General features: G+C 39.7%; 1 protein-coding gene across 1 annotated transcript in view; it reads left to right on the forward strand.

Moving 5' to 3' along the window:
* The window catches only part of GHR (growth hormone receptor), a 182,440-nt gene that overhangs the window by 163,581 nt on the left and 5,206 nt on the right, over positions 1–13,653 (forward strand). The window contains exons 4-7 of the mRNA XM_024203131.3: positions 2,764–2,924; positions 3,687–3,865; positions 11,005–11,167; positions 13,227–13,317. Of these exons, the coding sequence (XP_024058899.2) occupies positions 2,764–2,924; positions 3,687–3,865; positions 11,005–11,167; positions 13,227–13,317 (594 nt within the window). The remainder of the gene's footprint in view (positions 1–2,763; positions 2,925–3,686; positions 3,866–11,004; positions 11,168–13,226; positions 13,318–13,653) is intronic.

Genomic DNA, 13,653 nt, shown 5'->3' on the forward strand with positions numbered 1-13,653 from the left:
AGTTCACCTAATTTGACCTCCTGCATCGCATAGGTCATAGATTTCATGCAGTAACTCCTGCGTCAAGTCCATAACTTCTGGTTGAGCTAGAGCATATCTTTTAGAAAGATAACCAATCTAAACTTCGAGTGACAGGGAATGTTGCATCAGTGCCATTTGATTATTTCATAATTATTGGGCTACTCGGTGACGGATAGAACTGCTAACCATGAATTTTCTTGCCTTTAAGTTTCTGACCACATTCTTCTAATATAATTTAGGGTACTACAAGTTTTGCTAGATGCCTGCTTAAGGACTGTGCCATAAGGAAATATGTTCTCTTCTTGGTACATGTGCATAGCTTCCATCCCTACTGGTGGGCATTGCAGTATGTTTGCATGATGAAGGGATAGCATATTCTAAATTATTGCTGGGTGGAGGGTTATTTTAAGCCACGGGTGGCCAAACTTTGCAATATCAAGGGCCTCAGTGCCAACTTGCCAGGAGGCCAAGGGCTTTGCTTAATTTTCATGTTTAAAAAATATCACACATTCACAATATTTGCTTGCACTTGTATCTTTCTTGATATCTGAATACAGCTTGCTTGCTGTTTTTTGCCAGCAACAAAAGCCTATAGCTGATTACTTTTGTCCTAACCCTACTGGTTCTGGGAGAGAACAGATATGGGCCACATTTTAGTTTTTTATATAACATATAACCTAAGGCTGCATTTTGGGTAACCCCATGCCAGTCTGTTTCAGCTCCCATTACAGCCTGAATTGCAATCAAATGGAGAAAAGATTAATTAGAAGTATTTCTGTGATATAGTGGTCTATCAGTTTTTAGCACACATATACCCTCTTTTCAAGTATTACAGGCTACATGAACACGTAAACAGGATTATAATTTTTCCAGCAAATATCAGACTATTAAAGACTGTTTTCCACAATATATTTTCTGTTTTGTGAAGAAAGAAATGTAACTTCACATCTCTTGACAATGAAGTTAAAGACATCAGTGAGTGCAATTAAAATAAATGTCTTTAACTATGTCTCTGGCTTTGTTTTACATTTCAGGTGGGCATAATCTTCCTGTGAAAAGTTTTATTGAGCAGCGTAATTTGTTAAAATTATAAATTTTTGCAGAGTTCTCACCCAGCGTAAAAGACAAAGGAACAACTGTTTTATTTTTCTCCTCAACTTCGGTTGCTATTCTGGTGGCTTTTAAAGTTCCTTTATCTACTCTACTCAGGTGGAATGAAACTGATTTCAGATACTGACTATTAAGGGCTCTCCAGCAAACCACTGCAGGAAAATTTATCACCTACCACACATGCAAAAATCTAGAGGGAAGCTCATCATCATCCTGGGCTGTGCAAAGTGTCTGCAAAGTGTTGGAACCCCCTTATCCCCATTAAATAGTCTGTGTAGGGGGTCGCCCTACCACACAAAGACCTGGCATTAGGTTGGCTCTACACGAGCTCAGACATAAGCCCCTGGTGCAGTAGATGTGCCAGACCACCCTAGGTATAGTCATGGCATTCTTATGTCCCAGCCATTCTCAAGTGTACCACTGAAGTCAGGAAAAAAGTTAGGGAAGTCGTCAGGACTGCTGTGACCAAGTGACGCCTGGCATCCCTGTGAATGGAGAGGTGCTAGCTGTCTCCTACTGTTCCCTACTCCTACTTCAGCAGGCAAAGGGAAGAATCAGGTGGCCCAGTGTTTGTACAGTTTTATTCTGATTTAAATTTGCCTTTTAGTCTTTAACAGCCAGTGACAGGGCAGGATCCTTTCCCATGCTGGGGTCCCTCACAAACAATCTTAGACACCTCTTGCTTGTCAAGACCTCTGAGTTTTATTATTACCACCACCAAGTCCCCATCACAGTCCCTGTGCAGCACATATAACTACATCTAACTAATTATCCCCAACTGGTGCGATAATTCGCTCCTTAGCTCACCAAACCCCAGTTTCTCCTCCTCCATCAGGACTTTCTGGGTGGAGCTAATTATTGCTTACGTGATCAGAGTGCTGGGTCAGCTACTGGATCTCAGTATTCTGTCACACCACTCCTTTAAACTGCCTTGTTTCCTCTCACTGGTTTCAACAGTTAAAATCTGATTCTTTCCCAGTGCATGATGCATCAGAAATCTAGAGGCATCCATTCTTCCCTCATAAAATCCAAAACAGCTTTACTGTATACCTATAAATATATTGAATGGTTCGGGGGACAAGCTCTTGTTAGTGTGGGTCTTTCCATTTTGTTTTAACTGAAGACTTTTGCCATTTTTCTTTGAAAATCCTGGCTTTGTTCAGACCTGCCATATGAAAATGAAGCTATAGAAATATTGTTGCTCCTTTGCCTGACTGGTGAGCCAATATTTGGAGTCTGCTGAATTGTTTCTGTTAGGAGGAGAAGCTGGCCAGTGTTTTGGGTGGTGGCTTCTACTGTTTCATCTTTCACTACACAAAGGAGCATTTAAATGCTCCTTCCACTTAGCCTGAATGAAGGGTGCTTAGTACACACACCAACTTTATCCAGGCCCGTGATTGATAGCAGCTGTTTAATATCTTCCAGCATAACAATATAATCTAACAGCCTGTTTGGGAATTTCACCAAAGCTCATAAAAATAGTCACATGATAATATACACATGGCTTCAGGTGGCTTTGGGTTATTTATTATAAAACATGATCAATACAGACATGATTCCTCATTTCCACTTCTATACTAGCTATGACTTACCACTAGCCACATTGTAATATATATTTTGTTGTAATTCTAGGAATGATGAAGAATGGAAAGAATGTCCTGATTATGTAACTGCTGGAGAAAATAGCTGTTATTTCAACACATCATACACCTCTATTTGGATAACTTATTGTGTTAAGCTTATCAAAAAAGATGAAGTATTAGATGAAAAATGCTTCAGTGTTGATGAAATAGGTACATTTCCATTATATATTTTACACTGCTTTATTTTTATAATATGATACATATAATCAAATGCATTGGCTTGGTTACCATGATTTTTTTTTCATTAATTTGGGAGTTTTATATATTTAAATTCACACTTTGGTAAAGAATAATCTTTTAAAAGTAGATGGTAAAAAGCTTGAAAGTACAACCTAGGAAAATGTTCCAATATAGGGAAAACTCCCATGGATTTCAATTAGAAAAAAACCTCCCTCATTCCAAACTTTTCTTTTAAGTGCACAGTTCAGCACAGATTAGCTTTAAAATATAGTATAAATCCATGAAATATTATGAGCAAAATGTTATTAGTTAGGAGTTCAGGGAAAGTTTTGGGCCCAGAGTTTCAAAATTCTGAAACGTACATATCTGGTCTTCCTAATATGTAATCTTAAGGTGAAATCCTGGCCCTATTAATGCTAGCAGAAGTTTTGCCATTGACATTAATGAGGCCAGGATTTTATCGGTAAAGTCAGCAGGAGTTTTGCCTGCATCAGGGCTGTGGGATGGGCCCTCTGAGATTTAGGCGCAAAATGTCTGGCTCAAATGAAAATATAACACCTGTTATCAAATCTTCAGTAATGTAGATAATAATTTCTAGGTTGAGACTGTTACTGTTACATAATTACAGTATGTGTGGTTCAAATACTTCTTTAATCATGAACAGTGTTTAGCAAGAATAGTGATTTCAGATTGAAAACTGTTTTATTTCCAACACGCTGTTTAAATAAAAAGTACAACCTGATCCTCCTGTCGGCCTCAACTGGACTCTACTGAACACCAGCCTGACCGGGATCCACGCAGATATCCAAGTGAGATGGGATCCACCACCATCAGCCGATGTTCAGAAGGGATGGATTACGCTGGAGTATGAACTGCAGTACAAAGACGTCAATGAGACGAAATGGAGGGAGGTATGAAGCAAACGTGTTTATATATAAACAATTGTAATGTACTAAGAACTCACTTGTGCCTGGTTCTGGAAGGAATCTCTCCCCGCCCGGCCCCCGTATTGCCTTGGGACAACTAGTGAGCGCTTCCTTTTGCGTAGAACAGGCAATGCTCCTTACTAGCAGTAGCCACCTGAAAGAGGACAGGGTGATGGTAGGGCCTTTGCCCTGCTCGCAGTCTACACTGGGCAGCATAACTAGCAAGGCCCGGAGGAGAATATGTGCTGCACTAGTTGCAAGGGTAATGATTGTGTGCCGCTGCATTGTGCGTTCTCCAGAACTAATTCTTGAAACTCTAGATGCCGCATACTCCCTCCCTGGTGTGGACAATGACTCAGTAGCCACAATCTGGCCCTAAAACGTTTATGCTGCTAATATGAAAGAAAGGAAATACCTATACAATTAGATAATATCCCCTAAGCCTTTAACAAACAATGTAAATATTTCTCTACAGCCTGTAGGCAGGTCAATCTTGGTTGTGATCTTGTAAGATCTCATAAGTAAAGTACTATTGGGCTTGGTCAGCACTTGAATGGGAGATCTCCAAAGAAAACCCAGGTAGTATTGGGGATGTAGCAGGTTTTGCTCTTCTCTCTGAGCCTGTGCTAAATTGCACAATCTTTTGTTGGAGGTCCAGCCTTTCAGATAAGACATAAAACGAAGCTCCTGATCACGTGTGTGGTTGGTAAACATTTTGGGCCATGTTTCACAAGAGGTGTTTGATCCTGATGATATGGCCAAATTCTAATTTGAAAAGTTACTTTTTTGTCTACTTATATTAGAGAAATTAATCTTCAATTCATAGAATATCAGGGTTGGAAGGGACCTCAGGAGGTCATGTAGTCCAACCCCCTGCTTAAGGCAGGACCAATCCCCAATTAAATCATCCAACAGATTTTTTTTCCCCTTATCCCTAAATGGCCCCCTCAAGAACTCACAACGCTGGGTTTAACAGGCCAGTGCTCAAACCACTGAACTATCCCCCCCTTTCCCTCCTCAGTCCTGCTGAGTGGAGTTGTCAGTGCAGGATAGCTGCTGCTTCCTCCCCCAAAAGTGTTTACATCTTAGTGATGGATGAAGTGGTAATAGGCTCATATGATAATATTAGACTTTGAGATCCTTGTGGATAAATGTAAAATATGATTATTATCAGTGATCTCAAATTTTCCTGTAATAAAATAATCTGTTGGTTTCCTAAATTTTAGCTGTTTTTTAAAAAGTTATTCTATTATATCTGTTAGTTTCATTTTTTGGCACAGCAATATTAGTTTGATGCCAAGATATCAGATTTTCAGGTTAGTCTGTGAAATTTCTGGGTTTTATACATTTGGGTTAACCCTTTAAAATTGCTTACATTTTAAATGTACTTCTGAATGCAATTCTGTGGAAAATTCTTGTAAGTATGCATTGATTTAAAAGAGCATTTGTAATACTTTTAGTATTCATTTTATGTTTTCCTTTATTTCCATTACATATATAGAATTTTGCATCCTGACCATCTGCATCCTTTTCCATTTGGCAAATGCCCTTTGTTTCAAATAGAACTTAATCACTTTGGCTTTTTTCTAAGATACTATCAAATTAAAATTCATATTTTTAATAAAAATCTGATCTTTTCTGTCACAGACAATATTGTAGCGTTTTGAAACTGAAAGAAATTTGAATCAGACTTTTCTTGCAGTTTTCTCATTTCGGACAATGAAAATGTAATGGTTGTTTTCACTTCATTTTATAATCAGTCTCTGCTGAGTTTAAGTTCAGATTCTCATGTGTTAGCACAATGCTGCAATGTTACATTTCAAAGACTTAAAAGAAATGTGTTAAAAAGGTTTCCAAGGAATTGTATAGTTTTCAAAAACTGAAATATTAACTACTGTTACTTGGCTTTATAAACAGTTATTTTTATTATATTTTTATTTTGGGCCAAATTATCCCTTGCATTATCCCTTTAAGAACAACTTAAAGATCACCTGCAAAGTTTTTGAGGAAGATTTTTCAAATACATGGCATTTCAAATAACTACCATTTGTGCCTTGAAAATTTTTTCCTTCTTTGTTTTTTTTCTAAGAACCTCTAGCTGTTAGTATATATATTTTTAATTTTCCCCAGTACATGTTAAAAAAAAACAATTTGATTTGTCTTTTATATGCCCTTGAAGTCTTCTGTTTGGACACATGCCTTTTTAGCTTCAAACTGCTTGCGTTACTCCTTTTTCTGTGAATAATAGCATCAGAAGCCCGAAGGACATGTTAATCATTGTCTATAAACTGTAATCTGAGCTGCTTCTGGTCTGAGTTACTGGCCTTCCAATATTATCTGTGTTGGGAGGCAGTAATGTAGTGGCTTTAAACAAGACTAGGTAGCAATATATAAAGTACAGGAGTACTTGTGGCACCTTGTTCTTTTTGCGGATACAGACTAACACGGCTGCTACTCTGAAACCTGTCAATATATAAAGTGCTTAGCATGCAAATATCAGTGATGTCAACAGGGGAGGAGCTTAAGTCTCTCTTGCTGATTTTTTGGTATGGGGCAAGTGACAGACACTGATTGTAAAAAATCACAAAAGAGGGATTAAATTAAAGCAGAAGGACCATGAGTCTCATAAGCTAAAAAAGAGTCTTTACCTTAGACACCTTATCTGTGCTGCTGTCACATCAGGCAGTCCAGTTCCTCCATTGATTACTGTCACTTGCTAGTTACACTGTCCATGATGCCTTTTGTTGCCCACTTCATCAGACAGTCTGTTACTAATGCAGAGGGTTGGTGAGAACCTTTGTCTAACTCTAGTCACAATATCAAACCATTCACCCAATCTTACTGTACGCCTGCTTCCATCATATAAACTCCTTATTATGTTGATCAGCTTGTCTGATATCCCATAACTTCTAGCAATATTCCACGGAGTCTCTCTGTGGGCACCACTGAACTCTTTTTTTTTAAAAAGTCAATAAAGTTGATTACGAAGGGGTCTTTTGTCAAGCAGTAGGGTTTTCGATGATCTGTCGAAGTGCGAATGTGTTCACAACTTGGTCTATTTGGACTGGACCCAGACTACTGTTCTTATCATATTTCATCCGTTGCTTTCTTCATTCTGTTCAGCATAAGGATAGCCAGTGCTTTGCCTAGGATTAATAGCAGTACAATGCCTCTCCAGTTCATGCACTCAGATCACCCTTTATTTTTTGGCAATGTCATGGTGATGCCATCTTTCCAGTCTTGTGTCACTTGTTTTTTCACCCATATTTTATTAGTTTTCTTAGCTCCTCAATCAGAATTTCACCTCTCGCTTTAGTACCTCAGCTTCAATTCTGTCAGAGCTAGGAGCTGTCCCCTGTTTGAGGGCTTTCTTTGATAGCAACTTTAATTTCATTGGGCGTTGTTGGTCCCTCTTCTATTTATAACTTAGCATTGGTATTTCTCTTGAACCTGTGCATGATCGTCAGCTCTGGACAGTTTAATATGGAATAGAAATATTATTTCTATTGTCTAGCTTCTGTCCATGATCGTCCCTGATGGTCTGGTTCTTCCTGAGAGGTTTTCATTATTGCTTGAAGTCTGCACCCTGTAGTGCTGCTTATGCCTCTGCAGCCTTCTGAACCCTGGCATTTCCATCTTGCCTGAATATCTTTATTTCTTTGTCTTCTACTCTGTATCTTGCATCCACTTCTAAAAGTTCAGCCTGCAACTGTTCCTTTTTTGCCTTCAGAGCATCCTGCTCGCTCCACAATCACTTCCCATTACAGAGGTAATGCATGATTCTTTCTTCTGCCCTGTTCGGAGGCCCACTACTACCTGTGCTGTCTCGACTGCCTTCTTGCAGTTCCACCATTTGCTTTCCAGAATTTTATCAGCCTGGTCCTAGAAAACACTGGATCAGTTGCTAAGTGCAATCTGGAATCTGCTGTGTGTTTGTCTGTCCTTGAACTTATCGACTGCTATAACACTCTTTTTGTCTGTCTTCATGATCTTTTTGAGTTTGTTACAACATGTCCAGTAAAAGATAATGATCTGAGCCAACATCTGCTCCCCTGCTGACTCTGACATCCCTCAGAGAAGATGCCCATCTCTTAGCTATACACACATGATCTATCTGGTTGACAGTCACGTTGTCTGGTGATCTCCATGTAAGCTTGGGAATCCTCTTTTGTTGGAAGAGACCGCCTCCTATCATTACGGTGTTTGTGCCACAGAGATTCAAAAGCCGTTCGCCATTATCAGTTAGGATGCCTTCTGCTGCTGTGCCCATGACTCCTTCCCAGCCAGTAGAGTTGTTCCCAGTTTGTGCATTTAAGCCATCTATCATTAACTTGATGCCATGATCAAGAATAAAGGCCAGAGTAGTGATTAGCAATGGAAGTGACTCTTGAAAGGTGTGAGGAAGGAGAGTAAAGCTGTGTGGCACAAAGAATAAGTCAGGACATTGCAGGCATGCCGTGGCAAGAAATTGTAAAAGTCCAGTGTCTTCCATAGGCTAGGGTGACCAGAGACCAAGTGTGAAAAATCGGGACAGGGGTGGGGGATAATAGGAGCCTATATAAGAAAAAGCCCCAAATATCGGGACTGTCCCTATAAAATTGGGACATCTGGTCACCCTACCGTAGGCTGCTCTGTACAGAAAACTGGAGCAAAAAATGTAATCCATTGACTTGTAGTTCTGAATAGGGCTGTCAATTAATCGCAGTTTTAATCACAGTGTTAAACAATAATAGAATACCAATTTAAATTTATTATAAATATTTTGGATGTTTTTCTACATTTTCAAATATATTGATTACAATTACAAGACAGAATACAAAGGGTACAGTGCTCACTTTATATTATTTATTACAAATATTTGCACTGTAAAAAAGATAAACAAAAAATAGTATTTTTCAGTTCACCTCTTATAAGTGCTGTAGTGCAATCTCTTTATAGTGAAAGTGCAACTTATAAATGTAGAATTTTTTTTGCATAACTGCACTGAAAAACAAAACAAGGTAAAACTTTAGCACCTACAAGTCTACACAGTCCTACTTCTTGTACAGCCAGTCGCTAAGACAAATAAGTTTATTTACATTTACGGGAGATAATGCTGTCCTCTTCTTATTTACAATGTCACCTGAAAGTGAGAACAGGCATTTGCATAACACTGTTGTAGCCAGCGTTGCAAGGTATTTACGTGCCAGATATGCTAAACATTCGTATGCCCCTTCATGCTTTGACCACCATTCCAGAGGACATGCTTCCATGCTGAATTTAAATTTGTATTCTATTATTGTTTAACAGTGTGATTAAAACTGTGCAAAGGAAGATTGATGTTATTGCTGCTGCCTAGCCTTCCTTGTTGAATTTCTGCTGGAGAAGGCCAGCTTTACATTATGATCAAGCTTTCATACTATCCTTCCCATGTGAGTCTGTTAAGGGAATGGGTTCAACCAGTGCTTCCTCCAGCTGCCCAGGGCAGCATTACTCATATTTGAGGTTACATTGGCCCCTTGGGGCTCCAGCACTAGAGAGGTTGTGACCACTTTTTGACACTACAGCCTTCCTGTATCTGGTAGACTTTCCACCATTAAGGACCTACTCCAAGGTATACCTCAGTAAAAGAAAAGGCACTAAGCCATAGTGTGAAAATCCAGTGTGTTTCATTGTTTCTGGATTTATACAACTACAGTATGAAACAAGTAAACTAAACTAGTTTTGGATTGTGTTCTTTCTTAGCTGCCTTCCAGCCAGATTGGTTTTACATGCTAAGGGTACGTCTATACTTACCTCCGGGTCCGGCGGTAAGCAATCGATCTTCTGGGATCGATTTATCACGTCTTGTCTAGATGCGATAAATCGATCTCGGAAGTGCTCGCTGTCGACGCCGGTACTCCTGCTCCACGAGAGGAGTATGCGGAGTTGACGGGGGAGCCTGCCTGCCGCGTGTGGACCCGCGGTAAGTTCGAACTAAGATACTTCGACTTCAGCTACGTTATTCACGTAGCTGAAGCTGCGTATCTTAGTTCGAAGTGGGGGGTTAGTGTGGACCAGCCCTAAGAGTCAGTAAGACATAATGCCATGGTTCTCTCATCTTCTTCCTGTGGACCACAGGGGACAGGAAGGAGTCTCTCCTCTCCCAACACCGCAGTTCCTGACTGCTGTGCTCTCAAGATATTTCAACCTATAGAGGTACGTGTGGTCCAAAGACCACAGTCTCATAACCACAGAGAGAATGGGTTTTAAAGTACATATTAGGCAAACACAGTGCTTATTTAGATTGCACAGTTCAAGCACAAACTTATCCCAAATCTGTGGGATCATCAATTCTGTCTTGGCCAAATGATTTCAGGCTAATCTATTCCACTCTGTCTGGTTTTCATTCACTCTTGCCAATAATAGTACTGGGTTCTGCAAACATAAATTCAACATAACTCCCACCAGAGGGAATTGTATTTAGAGCACATTTTCATTATTTTTGTGTACTCTCATGCTGGAGCTGGAAATAGATTGTATAAGGGAGGAAGACTGGCCTTAAGGAAGGGAGGTGTTCAGATACTATGGGATGGGGCCCAGGTACATAGGTAGGTACCAAGGCAGGTAAATCTATGGTTAATATTTATATATAAGGGTCTTGATTCCTGAAATCTGTTCCCACTCTTCATATGTTACCATCACATTTTATTCACGCTGTGATTTTTGGGGGGAGGGGTTTACACAATATTCCTAAAATAAGTAAGTTTATAAGATGTGCAGTGAGTTTGGTGTTTGTGCACAGGAAAGAGTTTAAAAAATTTTAGTTCATAAGAAATGTGCTGAAGTGTGGATTCTAGAGCATAGTATTATCTGGGATGGGGTTTAGGAAGTATACCTAATCCTTCCTCATTGTGGGGGGCTGGACTAGATGCCCTCTCAAGGTCCCTTACAGCCACTTCTCTATTTCCAATATGTCCTGTTGTTTTTTACAAGACAGTTTTCATGGGGAAGTTAGCAGAATAGTGTTGGAACAATAAAAGGGCTTGCAGTTTGACATATGCCCTCTATGTCTCTGAACAGTAAACATAAAAGTTCCATGTAAGTAAAAATGCTTGCAGATGTTTGTATTTGTCAACTAAGTATCAGTCATTTTGTCTTTGTAGCTGGAGCCCATGCTCACAACAGTAGTTCCATTGTACTCGTTGAAGTTGGGAAGAGACTATGAGATTCGAGTCCGATCGAGACAACGTGCATCTGAAAAATTTGGGGAGTTTAGTGAAGCCCTTTATGTGTCTCTTTCTTCAATTAGCTCAGTTCTGTGTGAAGGTAAGTGAGGAAAAACGACTGTGAGGAAAAACGACTCTGCAAAGAAGTGTCATTCTAAACAATGCCCTGCTTTCCATTGCTTCCTCTCCTTAGTGTTTAGTACTTGAATACACTAGAAACTCAGATGACTGCAATAAAAAAACACTTGGTGAGACTGGCCCTCTGGCACAGTAGAAGATCCTTGCATTGTGGTACAGGAAGGACAGATTCGGAAACAAACTCAGCGAGGCTGTTTCCCAACTTTGCGGAGATAAAAATAATTTTAGGATCATTAATGAGTTCTGTAGTTCACACCATACACACTTAGATAAGGGCAATTACACTGTGAAAGCAGTTAGCTTTCCTCCTGGCCTGCCAGAGATGGCGAGGGATAGTAACTTTCTGACTCCTGCTCATCTACCCATTTTTAAAAAGAGCTTTAGAAAAAGAAAAACAGCTGATATGAGCCTTCCCATTTCTTTTTATCTAAAAAAAAAAAAAGGAACTGATCATTCTGAAACATCGTTGGGCCTGACCTGCAAATTTACCAACTCAAAACTTGGTATCATTGGCAAATTTATTTAGTTCTGTTTTACTCTTTTTTCCAGATCACTAGTAGAGATGTAAAATAAAACTGGACCAAACAATGATCCCTTCAAAATCCTACTAGACACCTCCCCTCCACTGTTTATATTGCCAGTTTCTATGGACATTTAGCCGGTGTTCTGTCCATATGGTACTGTTCTTCCTACCCACGTCAATTCAAACTAAATTTTCAAGTAAGATTTTGTGGAAACAGAATGACAAAATACCTTAATAAAGTCCAGGTACACTGTGCTTGCTGGGTTCCCTTCATCCTTAAAGCCCGGATTCTGGAAGCTGAACCATATGGGTTCACCTGTACCTCTGACTTCAGTGCTGACCTGAGTTCTGTATTTGGCATTTCTCAGTTTTGGAGCACAAAGTTAGATTTGAAAATTTTTGCCTTAAAGTTAGGCACTTAAATCCTTATGTAGGCACCTAATTTTTCAAAAATGCTGCGCATCCACAAATCCCATTGACTTCAGTGGGACTTTTGGGTGCTCTGCACCTTTTCAAATGAGGCCTGTTATTTAGGTATCTCCATATGGATTTAGGTGCCTAATTTCAAGCACATTAGCTTGAAAATTTGGCCTAAGTATCAAAAAGCTGAGCTGTTAACTGAATGGGAAAAGTGGTCTCTGAAAATATTTTTTATATTTATGTTCTTACATACAGTTTTAAAGCTCCTTGTTCACTCATTTTTTCTGGCCAAGAAGGATTGAAGTCTAAAATTAAAACAGGGAATCAGGAATCTTAAGGGCTGCAGCCAGAACAGATTTTCATATGTATTCCTAATTTGTTACCCTTTACAGTCACAGCTTCAGTAGAATGAGAATACCATTATTTAAGAAGAATGTTTCACTTATCAGTATGGTTTCTCATTCCTATCATACCACACATGTTAAGTTCTCTCCTTGCATGTGCCAGGCTGCAAGGCAGGGGGGAAAAGGAGGAAAAAGCCATGCATGCATCTGTCTCCTTCTTAGGCTATGTCTACGCTACAGCTTATGTCAACATAATTTATGTCGCTCTGTGGGAGGAGTGAATAAATCACCCCCTGAGCGATATAAGTTACACCAACATAGCTACTACAACTCGCGGGAGCTGGAGCAGTTAAGCCGACGGGAGAGTTCTCTCCCATCAACTTAGAGCAGCTACATTAGAGCTTACAGCAGCGCAGCTGTAAACTGTAAATAGTGTAGCTATGCCCTTCAGGTAAGTGCTTCTGCCCATGCTACCTTTGCCAGGATTTGGTTCTATAATAGAAAACTTCATCTTGTTTTCGAGGTGTCGAATTGGACTCATAAAACGCAGTATTAAGTTGAGATTGGAAGGACATTTTTACTTGTTTTTTGTGCAGAATTTTTAGTTGAGTGACCAAAGGTCCCATAAAATACATAACTTGTGGAATCCTTTGGCACTGAAGGGAAAGTTAAATGTAAGGTCACAGCAAAGCCTTGCAGATTCCTGCCAATATGATTTTGTTATGTTGTTTCAGAAATCGAGTTTCCATGGCTCTTGGTTATCGTCTTTGGAACATTTGGGCTGATAGTGGTGATGTTCTTAATTCTGTTCTCTAAACACCAAAGGTAAATGTGCTTCATCTGTTCACTTTTCTTTAGCAGTTGTTTGCCGTGATCCATTATGTCATCAAATCACACATTTGTACTGCCCTTTCAGTAAAGTCTACTGACTCTTACGTTGCATGTTGAGTTGACAATCAGCATTCAAATTTGCTGTGAGGAGTTTGCTGTCTGTAGATTCGAAAAAGCAGTTAAAGAAAATTCTGTAGTAGCAGGGCCGGCTCAGCATTTCTGCCGCCCCAAGCAAAAAAAAAAAAAGAGCTGCGATCGGCGGCAGCAGTTCAGCGGCAGGTCCTTCGCTCCTAGAGGGAGTGAGGGACCTGCCGCCCCCGAATTGCCGCA

The sequence above is a fragment of the Terrapene carolina genome, unplaced genomic scaffold (genome assembly GCF_002925995.2).
Source record: "Terrapene carolina triunguis isolate 2854851 unplaced genomic scaffold, T_m_triunguis-2.0 Scaffold69, whole genome shotgun sequence".
In the NCBI taxonomy this organism is placed as follows: Eukaryota; Metazoa; Chordata; order Testudines; family Emydidae; genus Terrapene; species Terrapene triunguis.